We start from the raw sequence: 18,310 nt of genomic DNA, 5'->3' as shown, positions 1-18,310 counted from the left end.
GATCTCAAATACAGTATAAACAGGGGTTATACCGTGGGGGAGGAACATACAAAGAAACAAAAAAAAAATCACATGGAAGCTGCGTTTTGATGAAAACCCTTCCCTGACCTCCTTCCCATTACTATTGCAGGGAAAGGGCAGAGGCTGACAAAATAGCAGGAGAAGCTGGCCAAGTTGGCCTAGAAGAGGAACATCCTGACTTCCATTATCCAACGCGTCCTGGAAAGTGCTGGTGGCCCAGTTCCTGGATTTCCTATGGCCTACACCCCCTCCATTCCCCCCCCCCCGACACAACAAAAAAAGAAAAAAGAAAAAGAGAAATCGTGCCATGAGACCACTCTAGAAGCTTCCTGTTTAGCATCATCGGGATGCACAATTGCACATTACTCAAGTGTTACTGAATAAGCTTGGTGATGTCTGACATCCATCCCTGATCCTGTGTTTTTTTCTTTTCTTCCTTGCCCTTTGTCACAGATGATTGTCCTGAGTAAGGCAGTCATCCCTGGGTAAGTAGACACTGACACATGTTGCCCTCCACTCTCCCAATTGAGAGGTATTTTTTCCTTGGCTGGGCAATGGTCTCCTTCTAGGGCTGCTTGTGTTTTCCATGTGCAATCTGCACTATGACACTATTCAGTGTCTCAGGTGCATTTGATTCCCCTCTGCTCCCCCCTCCCCAGGTGGTACTGTCTTCAGGAACACATGCACATCCATTTTTCTCATTCAAATGGAATCAGCTCTAGGATGACAACACATCCTCAACTTTCAACCATTTTCCCTCTTTTATGCAAAGCCATCATCCTGATTCAGTTTTTTTCTTCTCCCCTTTCTCCTGAAATTTGCACTATCATGAGTTGTGATTCAATAAACCAATTCCCAAGCATCTGATTCTGAATGTAAAGACTCGAATCAATGTCCCCTGGCCCAGCATTAGCCACTCCGATTGAATGATGGAAAACTAAGTCTATAAACTAAGTCTATATATTTTTTCTCTTAAAAAAAATTCAGAATAAGCCAGGCACTGGTGGCTCATGCCTGGCTGAGATCTGAAGGATCCTGGTTCAAACCCAGCCTGGGCAGAAAAAATCTGAGACTCTTATCTCCAATTGAACCACTAGAAAACCAGAAGTGGCGACATATATATGTGTATATGTGTGTGTGTGTGTGCATGTGCATGAATGTGCGTATGTGTGGGTGTGCATGCATGTGCCTATGTGTGGGTGTGCGTGTGCATGCATGTGCCTGTGTGTGGGTGTGCATATATGCATGTGGGTATGTATGGGTGTGCATATATGTATATATACGTATATGTATATATAAAAATATGTATATGTGTATATATGTATGTATATGAATATACATGCATATATGTATGTATATGAATATGAGTATACATGTATATAGGTATGTATATGAATATGTGTATAAATGTATATAGGTATGTATATGAATATGTGTATAAATGTATATAGGTATGTATATGAATATGTGTATAAATGTATGTATAGGTATGTATATGAATATGTGTATAAATGTATGTATAGGTATGTATATGAATATAAATGTGTATGAATGTATGTATATGTATGTATATGAATATAAATGTGTATGAATGTATGTATATGTATGTATATGAATATAAATGTGTATGAATGTATGTATATGTATGTATATGAATATAAATGTGTATGAATGTATGTATATGTATGTATATGAATATAAATGTGTATGTATGTATGTATATGAATATAAATGTGTATGTATGTATGTATGTATATGAATATAAATGTGTATATGTATGTGTATGTATATGAATATAAATGTGTATATGTGTGTATGCATGTGCATGCATGTGCATGCGTGTGTGCATGTATATATACACATATACATACATATATGCTTCAAAGTGGTAGAGAGCCAGCCTTGAACTGAAGAGCTCAGGCCCAGTGTTCAAGCCCCAGGACCGACAAAAAAAAAATCAGAATAAAATCCATCTCCTGCCACTAATCCTTGCTACTCAGCATGAAAGGGTTTGAACTCAGCCTCAGGAGACTGTGATCTCCCATTAGTCACCCGAAAACCAGGAGTGGTGCTGTGGTTTACATGGCTCTAGCCTTGAACCCAGAGTCTTAGGGAGGATTCCCAGGCCCTGAGTGCAAGCTCAGGACTGGAAAAAAACCCAGAAAAACAAGGACAGAGTCCTTGAGTGTTTCAACATTAGGACAGAAAAGGTTACCTTCAAAACTATAAGGATACCTTCATTTCTGTAGATTCGACATGAAATGTGAGGCCAGGAGGCTCTTTTTGATTTTATTTTATTTTTAAATTTTCCTGTAACCACCAGAAGATTGTCTGGACCCATCAGTTCCTACGTAAGTTGAGTATTGGGTGTATGATTTGTTCGGTTTAGCCATTGGTGTTTCGGTGAACACCCAGGGTGGGATTGGAATAGCAATTATTTCATATTAAAATACGCACACTCCTTGAGGGTAGATACTGAGCTATGTCTTGTAATTGTGGGTTGGGGGATGTTTAGTGGTAAACGGATGAAGTCTCCCTACTGTGCAGTTGTATGTTAAAGGCTCCTGGTGTTCCTGAGGCCTCTTATGTCATTCAAGAGGCTCCAGCCTCAAAATCCCCAGACTTACCCATGTCCATTCCTCCTTCAGCCACCACCAGTGGGGGGAAGGTTTTTGCTTTTTGTCAGTCATGGGGCTTGAACTCTGGGTCTGACCACCATCCCCGAGCTCTTCAGGTCAAGGCTAGAGTTCTAGTCACATATATAGCACCACTTCCATTTTCTGGTGGTTTCATTGGAGATCAGAGTCTCAGACTTTCCTGCCTTGAGCTGGCTTTGAACCTGTGATCTTCCACATCTCGGCCTCCTGAGTAGCTAGGATGACAGCCGTGAGCCACTGGTGCCTGGCTGGCATTCTCTATTCTTGACACAGGACAGGGCTGGGTTCTGTTGAAAGGAAACCACCACATGATTCAGGTAGAAGAGAGTTTATTGGGGGGCAATCCAACCACCAGGCTGTACCAGATGTAAGATGTGCAGAGAGGTGAAGCTAATGGAGGAGACAGATTATATCTGAGAAAGAGGAAGAGGAGGTGTAGCCACAACCAGATGGGGAAGGGACATGAGAGAGAGGAAATAATTAGCGGAAGCATTAGTAAGGTTAGAACCTGGAAATCCTTTGCTGGTTCACAGAGCAACACCTTTAAGAGAAAAAGAAGCATCATGCCAATTCACTGAGTTCACATTTCAGTATTGCTATACACTCAGGCACACGCACACACACACAATCACAGAGAAAAGGGCTATTACATCCCACTGTCTCTCTCCTAGTATCCCCATCTTACCAATAGGCAAAACTAATGGCTCGTTCCGCCTTGTGCAGGACCTTTGCCTTATAAATGCTGCCATTATCTCCTTTCACCCTATTATGCCCAACCCTTATATGCTGCTTTCCACAACCCCTATTACTGTTGCATTTTACTCAGTATTGGACTTAAAAGATGCCTTTTTAAAACTATCCTTTTTGTCCCCCTCTTCCCAAGACCTCTTTGCTTTTATGTGTACCGACCTGGTCACCCAACCTCAGCTCAGCTCACCTGGACTGTTGCCATAGGGGTTCGGGGATAGTACCCATCTCTTTGGTCAAGCTCTAGCAAGGGAATGAAGAGACTAAGTTTAGAACCATCCACCCTTATCCAATATGTGGATGATATCCTTCTCTGCAGTCCCTCCAAGCTATTGTGTTACAACCATACAGTAACACTTTGTAACTTTCTGGCCTCCTGGGGATACAGAGTCTCAACCAATAAAGTACAGGTTGTTCCGCAATCTGTGACTTATCTGTGAGTTCAACTCACTCCCATGCACAAGGCCATTACTATCCCCAGAAAACACCTGATTACTAGCTACCCTACCCCCTCCACTAAGTCTGAGCTGCTCTCCATTTTGGGTCTAGCCAGCTACCTCAGGTCCTGGATCCCTAACTACTCCCTCCTAACTTGCCCCTTATATGAAGCAGCTAGAGAGTCACCCAAGGAGCCCCTTTGATCTCCCTTCTCTCTCATTTCTCTCTTTGAGAGGCTCTAATAGGCCTCATTACACGCCCCTGCTCTCAGGCTGCCAGAATTTTCATGCCTGTTCTTTCTGTATGTAACTAAAAACCAGGGTTTTGCATTGGGAGTTTTAGGTCAACAGATCAGACCTTCATTTGTGCTGGTTACTTATTTGTCAAAATGTCTGGACTCTACCATTAGGGGCTGGGCTCCCTGCTTCCACATCCTAGCCACCTCTTCTGTCTTAATACAGAAGTCAAAGAAGCTAACCTTTGATGCAGCCCTAACCATTCTCTCCCACCATCACCTCTCTGAGTTACTAGCCTGTAAGGGGACATAAACTATGCCTCCCAGCTGTATTCTCTCCCTTCAGGTGTCACTAGTAGAGAACTCCACCCTTATCTTCCAGCCCTGCCCACCACCAAACCCCTCCACCCCATTACCCATTCCAGATACAAAGACCTCACCAGCACACTCCTGTGTGGAGACTCTGGAGGACCTGCTACCTCCCCCAGACCACATTAGTGAAGGACTATTAAAGGACTCCCATTTTACCTGGTTTACTGATGGCAGCTCCTTTCTCTGGGAGGGCTCCTGGGTGGCTGGATATGCTGTTGTGTCAATCTCTGCTATTGTGGAGTCTGGCCCCCTGCTTCTCCAGACCACCAATCAACAGGCTGAGCTTAGTAGCCCTAACACAGGCCTTCCTCCTGGCTTTGGGACATTCTCTATGGTATACACAGACTCTAACTATGTTTTCCATACCGTCCTTTCTCATGCAGCTATTTGAAAGGAATGAGGCCTATTAACAACCAAAGGGACTTCAGTAATAAATGGTTCATATATTACTGAGCTCTTAAAAGCCTCTTTTCTCCCCTGGGCCATTGGAATAGTTCACTGCAGGGGCCACCAATCAGATGAATCAGTTATAACTAAAGGAAACAACCTGGCTGATGAAACTGCCAAACAGGCTGTGATATCCTCAAAACAATGGGCATCAACACTACCAATAACAGAGGATGCTGCCCCTCACTCTAGGCAAGATATCCTTAAATACCTCTACCATCTTCTCCACCCCCATACAGGGGCTTAGAGTTCCTAAAACAGAGCCTTCCCCTAACCCAGGCCGGCACACAACTTCTCATGCAGCTGTCACAGACCTGCAAAGTATACCAAAGGGCAAACCCAAACACCAATGTGTGGCCACCTCCCTTTCCAACCCATCAGGCTCAAGGTAACTTCCCAGGAATGGATTGGGAAATAGATTTTTTTCCATATGCCAACCATCCACAAATACAAGTACCTGCTGGTGCTTGTAGACACCTAAGTAGGATGGATAGAGGTGTTTCCTACCACCAACAAAAGAGCCTCCTCTGTGTCTCAACATCTCTTACAGGAAATAATTCCCCACTTTGGCCGGCCTGCGTCCACCCAGATGGACAATGACCTGGAATTTGTCTCTTCTGTGATCCAGCTATTGGCTAGGTCTCTAAATATTTCCTGGTCTTTTCATATTCCCTTTCACCCCCTCCGCCCCCCCCAGTCCTTGGGGAAGGTGGAACATGCTTCCTTAAGCAAACTCTGATCAAACTGTCCCTTGAACTGCATCTAGATCAGCTAAAATGCTTTTACCTTTGGCTCTTTTCCACTTAAGGGTCTTGCCAAAAAAAGCCTCTACTATTAAGTCCTTTTGAAGTTATGTATGGCCACCCACCTTTGCCTCCCCTAGTTCACACTTCAGACTCTCCTTCATCCCTCTCCCACCCCAATGCTGTCCCCCTTCCTTCAGCACCTGCACACTTTTCTCTGGAAAGACATGGATCAATATAGCCATAGGTCCCCCACATTGTCCCCCGGGCCCTCCATCAATGCTGGGGACCTAATGTGCATTTCAGAAAACTACTTGCTACGGGCACCTCGTTCCACCAGGCTTTCTACTAAGTGGGAAGGACCCTATTCAGTAATTCTCTCTCCTCCCACAGCCATGCAGGTTCATGGTTGTCCACACTGGATTCATCACCAGCCTGATTGACCTTCATATACCTCCAAGCCAACTGGACTCCTGATTCTATAGATAAAAAAAAAATTGGACTCAGTCTTCCTCTAGTCTCCAGGAACCAGAGGACCCTGCTCTGGACAAGTAACGCCTTCATAACCATCATGACCTTGGTCAATTTCATGTACAGTGCCTGCCTCCCCCATTGACTATCTCACCCCCTCTCAGCAGGAAGTAACTCCAGAAGAAAAGACCTTTGCCCATACTCTCTGCCTGGTACTAAACATATTAAACCAAAAATTGGGGGAAATGTAAGTCAGTAAACTCCCCCTCCCAGACCTAAGCTGTGCCCTTGATGGCAGTACCTGCAGGGCAGGTGAGGCACCTCCCACCTCCAGCCTCAGATAAAACACCTCCAACCCCGACTGTATAAAACGGTCCTTCAAGGATCTGAATGGCACCATTTTCTTCTCCCCCTTGTGAGAACTTGGCCTGGTCAGCTCTGTTGGCAATACATCTTTCTCCTCTGCATGACTTTTGTCTGAGTGGTCTTTTGAGTTAATTTCCTTTCAGCTTCTGCACTTACCTGAGTTTGGAAGAAATTTCTGAGATTTTTTTGCTATCTTGTGTAACTAATGCAATTCTACGTAATACAGCAGGCAAATTTAACCATCTAGGGGCATACACGCTATCGGTTGCATCCTCTTGGGACAGGAGGAAGAGTATAATTACAGAGAACAGTCAAAAGAAAAAAAGTAGTTCTTTCACATTGTATTTTTAGGAGAATTTACTCATGCGTTTCACCAACTAAAAATTGATTTTCAAATAAGAGAGAAGGATTTACATCAAAGTAAAGAGTATGGGAGCCTAGAGGTAGCAGATAGTGTAACTCAAGGCCCCAGGAGCTCCAGGAACCACTTCTCAACATACCCAGCTAGAGTCATTTTTGTGCTGGGCCCTTGTGCTGACCACTTCCTGAAGTGATTCATCCCCAGACTGTGAGCAACAAACCCAACAAACCCTTCGTTTGTTAATTAACCCTCCTGCAGGCCATAAGCCTGTGTTCTGCCTGATGGAAAGACTCCTAGCTGAGATATTTTCAAGCATTGATAGCCATTGAATCCTGAGCCCTAGAAGGCAAGAGTTAGGTTCAATTTCCTTTCTTCTCAGAGAATTGTTTTCTATTTTCCTGTGAGTATTCCCAAGGCTGAAGGAATACATATAGACGTGATAGAAGAGGAAATCCTAAGTAGCCCAGTGGGGTTCTCTATGGTGAGTCATGTGATATAGCTCAATCCTATGTTAGCCAAGGGCCTGGTGAGAAAGCCTGACTACATTCTGCTGGCCTTGTGCTTCTCCTAAATAGCTGAGACATGGGATGCTGTGGACAGGTTGTAGAAGGATGAAGGGTTATGTCACTAAGATAACAAGTCCAAAGTCAACTCACATTCATCATCTCCACATGAGCAAGAAGCCCCAGATGTCCCCAAAGAAATAGAAATGGAAGGAAATAAATCATTTAATGTCAATCGAGCTGTCTCTATGATATTTGTAAAGCTACACCTGCCACATGTGTGATTTAGGTATTGTCCCTGGAAACAATCTCCCCAGCCTTAAGTTCAGAGTAACCAGGTCCTAATTTGTCCCAATTCCTCAAACCTTTTATCATCTGCCATGTCCCCCCATTCCCATCTCCCCTCCCATTAACAAGACAGAAATCAAACATCAACTCTCACATCTTACCAGTACAAAATGCAAAACATTCCCAGAACCTGCACTTCCCAGGGCTGTCTGTATCTGCTCTCTGACTACATCAAGATCTACCCTCACCTGCATAAAGCATATCCCATACGGCTTGAATTTCCAGAGGTCCTCACTTCCTAGAGGGCTGCCCCTTGTTTAGAGTTTTTGCCATGGATCAGGTACGATGTCTTTTATCCTTGTGTTCTTTACCAAATCTCTCTCTCTCTCTCTCTCTCTCCCCTCTCTCTCTCTCTCTCTCTCTCTCTCTCTCTCTCTCTCTCTCTCTCTCTCTCTCTCTCTCTCTCTCTCTCTCTCTCTCTCTCTCTGTCTGTCTGTCTCCCCTCCTTTCCCTATTCTGTCTCCTTCCATCTCCCTCCCTCTGGGCACATGGCTCCTATTAAGCAATTTGGTCTTATGAGAAATATCATGGAAGATTTGCAAGAGGAAACAATGCTTGAGTAGTGATCTGAAGGCTGACGAGTTCATTTGAGGAAAAGTAATACTGAAGGCAGCGGGTCCAGCATTAGCCCTGTGATGAAAGAAAATGCTTTGAAAGTAATATCTTGCCATCACCCGAATTCTCTCACATACTTTTTATTGTTGGCTTACTCTTTTTTTTGTGGGTGTGGGGTCTCAATTTTTCACTGGTAATTCCTCAGAAGGAAAGCGATTCATAGAGAATTCAGAGCAGTGAAAATTTCACACCATAGGGTAGGAAATAACGAGAATAAAAGGGAGTGGAGGGACCTGAACACCAGCCAACATCATCAATTCAGTTTGCAAAGGCTGGCTGTACAACATAGTCCTCTGGGATCTGCAGCTCTCTTGCTTCATTTTGTCAGTGAGCGGTCTACCAGAGAAAAACTGACTGCTTGGATCCTCTCCTTCTATTGCATGCAACAGTCTCTTCAGGTGTCATACCGTGTCTGTGCTGCCTACCGGCTCTGTGCTGTGTACCACAGCTTGAGGTCTTTGCCTGTGGAAAGGGGGCTGAGGTTCATACCCAGAGTTGGCTGGTGGCTCGGGACTATCCAGAGTCTCTATGCCATTTTTCTCTTATGTTGATTGCTGGTGCTAGGCAGTAGTAGACTGGCATCCTGTCCCTGTTTCTCAGTTCTTCGTAGCACTGCTTATGTTATGTTTGCCCCGTCGTTCCCATTTGGGATCATTGCTCTCGAAGGCACCTGCAGCAGCCTTCAAGGCACCCTAAATCTCGTTACCGACTCCCCCACGCCCACACCCCTCTCCCCTCCCCCCATCCTACTTTCCCCCCCCCTCTGCCCCACCGCCCCCGCCCACCCGCACCCCACCCTCGCGTGGACCTCAGCCCACCCATCCCAGGCAGGCCAGGGCGCCCACCTAGCCCCTCACAGCCCGCGCGCCCCCTGGTTCTTCCAGGCCCCGTCGGCCCCTGTCCAGGCGCCGCCTCTGCACCCTCACATACTTTCTTATCAAGTAGGTAATCTATACACCGTCCAATAGTGTGACAAACTGTCGCTCGTGGCTATGTTAAGATTAAAAATAAAATATTCAGCCAGGCACTTGTAGCTCATCCCTGTAATTCTCACTACTAGGGAAGCTGAAATCCGAGGATCACTTTTCAAAGCCAGCTTAAACAAGAATATCTCTGAGACTTATCTCTAGTTAACCTCCCCCACACAAAAATAAGCCAGAAGTAGAGCTGTGTGATTCAAGTTTTAGAGCATTACCCTAGATCCAAAAAGCTCAGGGATGGCACCCAGGCCCTGATTTCAAGCCCCATGATTAGCAAAGAATCAAAGACTGAGTATGTGGTTCGGGGTACAGTGCTCACCTAAGATGCATGAAGTCCTGGGTTGGATTTCTCAGTATCACATAGAAAAAAGTAGAAGTGGTACTGTGGTTCAAGTGGAAGAGTGTTAGCCTGGAGCAAGAGAAGCTTTGGGACAGTGCCCAGGCCCTGAGTTCAAGCCCCAGGACCAGCAAAAAAAAAAAAAAAAAAAAAAAAATCAATTTCTCTCAACTGCACCAGCTGTGTATATTCTATTGTTCATAAGAAACAATAGAATCATAGAACTGTGGTTCTATGATTGTAGAAATGTAATGGACAGTATGGATCTTAAGTACTTTGAGCATCAGGATGTACATAAATTTCATGACGAGTTTGAGATTTCTTTTTGGAGAAGAAAACTGAGGTTTGAACTGAAAGGCTTTACACTTGCTAGATAAGCAAATTACCATCTGAGCCATGCCCTCACCCTAGCAGTTTTTTGCTCTGCTCTAAACCTTAGAACTCATATAGCTTTTGTATCATCATTAGTAAGGTCTGTATTTACTCTACTGCCCTCTGCTGGTCAAAGTTTTTAACTGTAAAAACATTTTTTTTTTTCTTTTCATTCTTTTTTTTTTTTTTTTAATTGTATATTATTTTATTTGAGAACATACTGTACAGGGGGGCTACAATTACATGGGCAGGATAATGCATACATTTCTTACCAAGCATTGCAGCCTCCTCCTTTGTTTACCCTTCACTTCCTTTCCCCGCCTCCCCCCTCTCCCCACCCAATTTTACCCCCCTCCCCCCACCCAATTATACCCCCCCCCCCACACCGACATTGTAAAGCTGGTTTTGACATGACATTTTGTACTTCTCATTGTTGCAACAGGTCCACCTGAATCCTTAAACGACTTGTTTGTCCCCATCTCCTCCACATGTTATACTGACATCAAATATAGTGAAAGCGGGGGTTACACTGTGGGGGAGGGACATACAAAGCAACAAAGAAATAATCTTGTAAATGCGTTAGAAACATATGCATGAAAGAAACGAAAACATTAAAATACATATTTAAGGGTTCATTTTCCTAACATCACATTATCTGACCTTTTCCGCTTGACTCATACCTATACTAGATATTGCAAATAAGGGAAACCATGGGACCTATGCTTTTTTTCTGGGTTGGCAAATAGATAAGCCTCTTGAAATCAAATTTCCTGCCAGGATCTAATGGCTCATGCCTCTGAACCTAGCTGCTCAGGAAGCTGAGAGCTGAGGCTCTCAATTCAAAGCCAGCCTGCGCGGACAAATCCAAGATGTTTCTCTAATGAACCAGAAAAAAATTGCTGGAAATGGGGATGTGGCTCAAATGGTAGATTTCACAGTTGAGTAAAAAGCTGAGAGCCAAGGAACTTAACTTCAAACCCCACAGTACCAAAAGAAAAAATCCTGACCCTCTTCAAGCACCAGATGATACAGCCAAGAAATACAAATGGAATATTAACAGACCATCGCTTAACAAGTGAATGGGGATGTCAATTTTGCTGCACTATACACAGCATTATTTGTCAAAAGAGGTCAAAACTGCTTGATTCACACGAAAGGCTTTCACTCCTTGCCACAACAATATTCAGTGCATTAATTTACTGCTGTATTGCTCAATATAACTTAAGCATATTGAAAGGATCCTTCACATCCGTCCCAGGGGACCACCTGGAGGCAAGCAGGCATAGGAGAAAGATTGTTACAAAGTTTATTAGAGGAGCCATATTTTCTCCAAGAGGGAGCACATGGCATCTGTCCCTATCCATGGAGCAGGAGGGTCTGGGGGCAGGAATGGAGGTAGGTGGGAGCTCAGATGAGTCTGGGTGGAGAGAGGGAATGGCCAGCTTTAGGGCGGGAACTCCAGGGCAGGGAAGAGCTCAGGTCTGGGGGAGCTGAGGACCAAAGGTGGGGATAATACTAACACATATTAATTGGGTTCTGCAGTTTCCATGAACCATGCTACATTTGCCATTCTAAAGGTTATCATGGTAAGTCCTAACACACATGAGAACCAAACAAAACAGCAGACTCTTTTTACTAAATTACTGGAAAGTACAGCTCTGCAGGCCTTGAGAATTTCTCACAGCAATGGGTATTTCTAATATGCATGCAAAAATGTTGCAGCTTGTGCCAACTTTAATTCATTTTTGACAATTGTATTTAGAGAGATAATCAATTACAGCAATTTCTATTTTAACCACCATTATTTCCCCTTAACAAAAATATGGAAATCAGTGTTTTATTCACATTCTGCAATTTAATCATGGCATTTCCAACTAGCAGCAGGAAGGGCCAAAGCACACGAATCACCAGTTTTATTTTCTACATTGGAACTTGAAAAACTAAAGACAAAGCCTCACTTGGCTGTAGCATAAAACTCGCAAGATATAAGACCAATCCAAACCAGTAAAAGCTGACAAGTATAAGCATACAAAAAGTCTGCATCATTTATTCCAAGTATAAGTTGACATTCCAATATAGCTCTGTCCCATTAAGCAATTGATGTAGAAATATGAATGTTTTGTCTTCAACTACATTAAGTTTGCTTATAATAAATGTTTTAATTTCTTAAGTTTAACCAAGAACTCATTTTTAATATGACAGATGGGGAATGAGAGTTGAAGACAAAAATGGCAACTATTTGCGGTCCTTGTTCTTTTGGTCTTTTCTTAACCTTAAAAAGGAGTGCAGTGGGATGATAGTCTTTCTGTATAGCTGCTTAATTTTGGAAGAAGACTGTTGCCTCTACCTTGAAAAAAGGAATCCGAAGTCATTTCCTGCGCTAATTTAGGCGGTGACATGGGAAGTTCAGTTGGTAAGCTACCATGAGGACCAAAACATGATTGGAACACATCATTATTCTAATTTAAAAAATCAAGCCAGATGCTGGTAGTTCACCTCTGTAATTCTAGCTACTTTAGTGGCTGAGTTCTGAGGATCTTAGTTTAAAGGCAATCTTGTCAGACAAAAATCACAAGACTCCAAGTAACCAGCAAAAAGCCAGAAGTGTGCTCAACCACACAGAGAAAAAGCTGCTTGAAGAACATGAGGTCTTGATTCAAGAGCCAGTACTGGCACAGATAAAGCCTTTCTTAAGGTTCAAATTTATAGTCCTTTTGGACTTGTAATGTGGCCTACGTAATTTTACCTTTCCTTGAATGATCTTTGCCCTTTGTGGAGACCCAGTTCCCTACAGATTCCATGAAATTAAAGACATCACCTGCATATTCAAATTAGGCTTCATTGTATGACATTAATTACCTAAATTTCTGTTAAGAGTTTTTAGTTGCACATTACATTGAGCTAGTGAACCAATCTCTGCTGCTAATATTCATCCACCAACAGTCTATTTCTTTCCCCAATCCCCCAGTACCCTGTATTTCCCCAATCCCCAGTACCCTGGCTATTTTTTGTCATTAGATTTAGTATTACCCCCATGTAAAAACTAGAAACAAGATCATAATAGCTGAAAAGCCAACAACATCCTAGAATTGCTTTCCAGCAATTGCTATCTAGCAGAAGGATCCAATCTGTAAGGATTAGCCATGGTTAAACTTTTTAAGTGGTTAAGCAATAATAGAAGACTTACCATTTTCATTAAATTTGGTACTTTAGAATAATTATAGCTGGCAACATTATACCAGCACTATACTCATGTTACAGCTAGGAACACTGTATACATCACTGATTTAGAAATAACTGTGTTGGGAAGGTTTTTCCTATCTTTGGCAGTTAGAAGGTTTCTGTATTTGGAGACCACAAAGAATTTAACATAGGAATCAGCCAAAATTAGCACATACGTCATACATACATATTAATTTTAGCTTTTACCTGTAAGTAAAATTTAGAATTTTGGGTATGGTATATTTATACAGGTATAAATCATAGACACAAATCAGACTTCTGACAGTGCAAATGAACCCAAACAGGCCTGATCTCTCTGACCAAGTACATCCCCTGTGTACAAAGTCCATTTAGCTCAACAAACATTGTACAAAGCATTTTGGCTGCTTTAAATTTATGCACTCAATAAATGTTTGCATAACACTTGAATAAAGTTTAGATGTATAGCCCACACATTTTAAAGAAGAATATTAAAGTTTAATCACTTGATATAAGGTTTTGATATAGACATTTAAATGAACTCCAATTAGAGCTATTTATTAGCTTGTCATTAGTTAAATGGTGGAGGGCGGGCATGTTATTGTTACATCTCCACACATGTGCACACTGCATTCCAATCAATCTCACCCCTCTATCAATCTCCCTGCTACCTCTCCCCCCCCCAAAATTCCCCAACAGGTGCACTGTTACATTTTCATAGTTGCAAATCTATTTGACAGTATATAACTTTCTTCATCCTCTCTTGATAAAACAAGAAGTCTTTGGGAGAATATAAAAATTTTATCACCCATAAGCTAGAAGGAAATCAGGGAATCATTTGATCTTTGTGTGAAAGAGATCCAGGAAGTCAAGGCAGAATATTGGCTTCATTATCTGCTAAGTTTTTTTTTTTATTTTATTTTTTGTTGATTGTGGGGCCTGAACTCTGTTGTGGGGCCTGGGCACTGTCCCTCAGCTCTTTAGCTCAAACTAGTGCTCTACCACTTGAGCCACAGCACCACTTTTAGCTTTTTCTGCTTCTGTGGTGCTGAGGAATTGAACCCATGGTCTCATGCATGGAAGGTAAGCACTCTACCACTGAGCTACCTTCTCAGCCCCTACTGAAATGTTTTTATTGTATTGGGACCAATTGGGAATTGACTGGGGCTCAATTAGTGGGAACTAAGGCATCCTTAGCCCACAAGGACTGCCAGTTTGAACATGAATCCACCTTAGAAGAGCAGTCCTCTCTTCACTGTGTCCTCTTATGGCATGGTCGCTTGTCCCTGGATAGTGCAGCCTATTCTTAGGGAACTTGATCTATTCTTCACATTTATTACATTCTCCCTTCAGCTTACTGAAATCAACCTGTTGCATAGAGTTTTCCAGGTTACTCCTTGAAGATGCTTTTCTTTAGAGGGAAATTTCCCATTTGTAATCATGGCCATCATTGGAGCTTGATTTCTAGCAAATAATTAGGCCTACTCCTCTCCCTGTAACTAGCCCATCAACCTTGGTTTTCCTATGTCAATCCTACACAGTACACAGTGGATTTTATTCTCACTTACATGATAGGTGATAGGGCAATATTCTGAGCATAGCTGCACAAGCTTATCAAAGCAGGCTTCAAAAACAGATTGTAGGATGGGAGGACTATCTCAGTGGTAGAGCATTTGTTTAGTATGTACAAGCTTCACACAAAACATAGCACCATATAATATAAAAATGGAGAGAGAAAGAACAGAGCAGATAAAAGGGGATTGCAGGAATTGGCTTTGTTCTGTTGGGGAAGTAAGCCCAAAAATCTGTCTGCTTGCTGAAGAACTAGAAAAGCCAGTGAGCTTACTCTAAATTCAAAAGCCCCAGAAACAGGAAAGCTGCTGATGATATTGTCAAGGTAAAGGATCTAAGAAAGTGAGGGTCTTCTGGTGTGTATCCTGGAGTTTGAAGACAAGAACCTGGAGTTCTGATGTGCAGGAGCAGAAGATGGTTGTCTTAGAGTAGATTATGTCTCTCCCCACCTCATTGCTCTAACTAAATCCTTTCTACAATTTGAGTGTTTTCAGTCCCATCCTAGGTGATGGTGAATCTTCCTTGGTCCAATTGTTCAAATATCAATATCCTTCCATAATAATCTCACAAACATACCTAGAAGTAACCTACTTGGAAACGCCTAAAATTAACTACTAAGAGTGGAAGAGGACTGACCATTTCTGGAATCTTAAATTTCTTAAATATTCACGAGAGACTTCCTAAGTCAAAAAGCATTAAATGTCCATCCTCTGTGTTCTTGACCATTGAGGGCAATGACTAAAAATTGGGCCACAGTGTCTAAGGTTTTTAAGTTTTAACAAATACCTAGGAAATCTTTATTCTGTAAATAGAACTGAAGATCTTCCATGTGCAGGACATACTCAAAACCAGAGAATCCTCATCAAAATAGGCTATATCTTTTGCTAATAATTACTTGATATGTATACTTCTGTGCTTTAGATCCAGCTGTGTGTTCTTAGGATGGATGGCCCATGTACAGAGCTAGTTGAAAAGACAAATGGAGGGATGGTGCAGATGTGGATTCAGACAGGCTAAGCAGATTAACTATAGTAGATAAAAGATACACAAAGGCACACACAAATAATAATCAAAATAAATTATTGGCAACTTAAAATTATTTTACAGTAGAAAGCAGCAAATTATAATGCTTGCAATACCCTGTTAGGAAAAGTACATTACAAAATGTTGCTCTCCCTTTTTTAACAACTTTTAACAACTTTCACACCTGAAATCTATGACCCACAAATTCACCAACAACTAGTTCACCTGGCTTTTGTAATTATTACCTGGGAATGTGATACCTGAGCGCTTGGAATATGGCCAGTCTACACTGAGATGTGTTATAAATGCAAAATATACTGTAAAGGCTTAAAAATTGTCTATCTTAATTGTTTTTTTTTTTATTCTTTTTTGATGTGGCCACTACCAAAATTAAAATGACATATGCAGTTCACATTTTATCTCAATGCTAGGTAAGAATATTCTAAAACAAATTGACTTCAGTTTTGACTAAGCTTTTAGATAGGGATTGCCAGGGCTGAAGGCATGGATTAGCAGTAGACTGCATGCCTGGCAAGCACAAGGCCTTGTGTTCAAACTCCAGTACTGTCTCCTCCACAAAAAACAAATGGTGAGATAATTACCAGTTATTACCATGCATATTTGTATCTTTTCTATAAACACAGATGACTTTTTCAATAGAAAAGACAAATGTGCCAGGTGTCAGTGGTTCACATTGTAATACTAACTACTTGGAAGGCAGAGAAATTGGAAAGACTTGCAGTTTGAGGCCAGCCTTGGCAATAAGTTCAAGAGGCTACATTCTGATTATAGCTAGGTACAGTAGTATATGCCTGTCATCTCAGCTATGTATAGGCCAACCTAGAAAAAAAAGTCCAGACTGGCCAAGACAAAACATGAGATCTTATCTAGACATAACTAGTGCACAAAGGGCAGGAAGCCTGGCACAGGCAGTAGAGCACCTGTCTAGCAAGTCAAAGCTGAGTTCAAACTATCACCACTGGAAAAAAAAATCCCCAAATTGTGGTTATACTTTTCAAGTGACCAAAAATTTGTACTGTTATTTATGAGATGCAGCTTAAACAATGAATGTATCAGATTTTGCCTATTATGAAATGTATTTTTTCCCACCTTCCATGAGGTGTATGAAAGAACCACTAGGAAATAAAAATGGGGAACACAAGAGAACTCACTATATTCCTGTATACAAGTTACAACTCTCATCTGGAATCGGAGAGGAAGCTCTATAACATGACAGCGGACAAGATCCTGTTTCTGTCACAAAGAAAAATACAAATCACATTTCATCAGTTACAATCTGGCTGAGAATGTCAACTTTCTTTCCATTCTATTTGCAAATGAAATGCTTTACAATTAATCTTATTGGCTATAAGTATCTGGCATTATGGATCCTGTCATAAACCATTTAAAATATGATAATTATTTTCAGTGAAGTACATCATGATAGTTGTTTTTCTTGTTGGTTAAGGGTGATTTATTTTGAAATGCTGCTTTGCTGCTGTTCACTTCTGGCAATACTTTTTTTTTTTTCAAAAGGTGTATAATTTCATCCATCTTCAGGCCTTTTGATAAAGGTCATTGAATAATCCAAGTTTCTAGTAAAATTGTGGCGCAGTCACTTCGTCTGTAATAGCAACTGGTACCACCACCCCCTGGCGGTGTAGCTCCCGAAGAACATCTAATATTGAGTCTAATTCTGTTCGGAATTTGTCTAGTTCACGATTCTTTAATTGTGCAAGTCTTTTCCATTTCTCAATTTCTTTGTTTTGCTCATTTTCTACTACTTGGTGTGTTTTCTGTATTATCTGCAAACACAAGATTGCATATTATCATTACAATTCGCAGTGGGAGAGAAAAACATTTAACCATCTCAAGAGCTAAGGTGGAACAAATGCTGTGTAGGGGACACCTGGGGTTTCTCTGGGATACTTAGGTCAACCACAAAACTCTATGTGTACCTATTTTCTGCTTTAAAAGGGTACATAAGTTCAGTTTGTTACAGACTGAATGTCTATGTCCTGTTCAAATTCATATGTTGAAGCCCTATTTGCTGATATTTGTGCTATATCTAGAGGGAGGAAAAAAGTTAAGGTCATAAAGATTGGGCTTCGATCTGATTAAATTAGTTTCCTTAGAAAAGACATTAGAACGCTCCTTTGCCTTTTGGCCATGCAAGAACAAAAGAATGCCACTTGCAAGCTAGGAAGACAACCCTGACCAGAAATCAAATTGACCAGACCTTAACCTTGGACTTTTGATCTGGTCTCCCAAACTGTAAAAAAGCTTCTTTTTTTGGTGTTTTCATGATCCAATACAAGATATTTTTGTTAAGGGAGCCCAAGAAGACTAAAACTTTGTTCAAGCACAGCTGAAAATTGGCATCAAGGCAGGTACCTAAAAATGCATCATTTCTTATATCTGCTATTTTAAATTTCTATTAATTTATCTGTAACTAAGTGTAGGCAATGTAACGAGTGCTAGGTATATAACATTGTAATGAT

General features: G+C 41.7%; 1 protein-coding gene across 3 annotated transcripts in view; it reads right to left on the bottom strand.

Moving 5' to 3' along the window:
* Positions 1 to 15,849: 15,849 nt before the first annotated feature.
* Positions 15,850 to 18,310, bottom strand: part of Cep162 (centrosomal protein 162) — a 77,365-nt gene continuing 74,904 nt past the window's right edge. For all 3 annotated transcript variants that reach the window (XM_070010828.1, XM_070010829.1, XM_070010830.1), the window contains exon 27: positions 15,850 to 17,614. In XM_070010828.1, coding sequence (XP_069866929.1) covers positions 17,405 to 17,614 — 210 coding nt within the window. In that variant the 3' untranslated portion in view covers positions 15,850 to 17,404. The remainder of the gene's footprint in view (positions 17,615 to 18,310) is intronic.

Source organism: Dipodomys merriami, unplaced genomic scaffold (assembly GCF_024711535.1).
Source record: "Dipodomys merriami isolate MVZ:Mamm:240054 unplaced genomic scaffold, mDipMer1.0.p SCAF_8, whole genome shotgun sequence".
NCBI classification, from domain to species: Eukaryota; Metazoa; Chordata; class Mammalia; order Rodentia; family Heteromyidae; genus Dipodomys; species Dipodomys merriami.
This window is presented reverse-complemented; position numbering and strand designations above follow the sequence as displayed.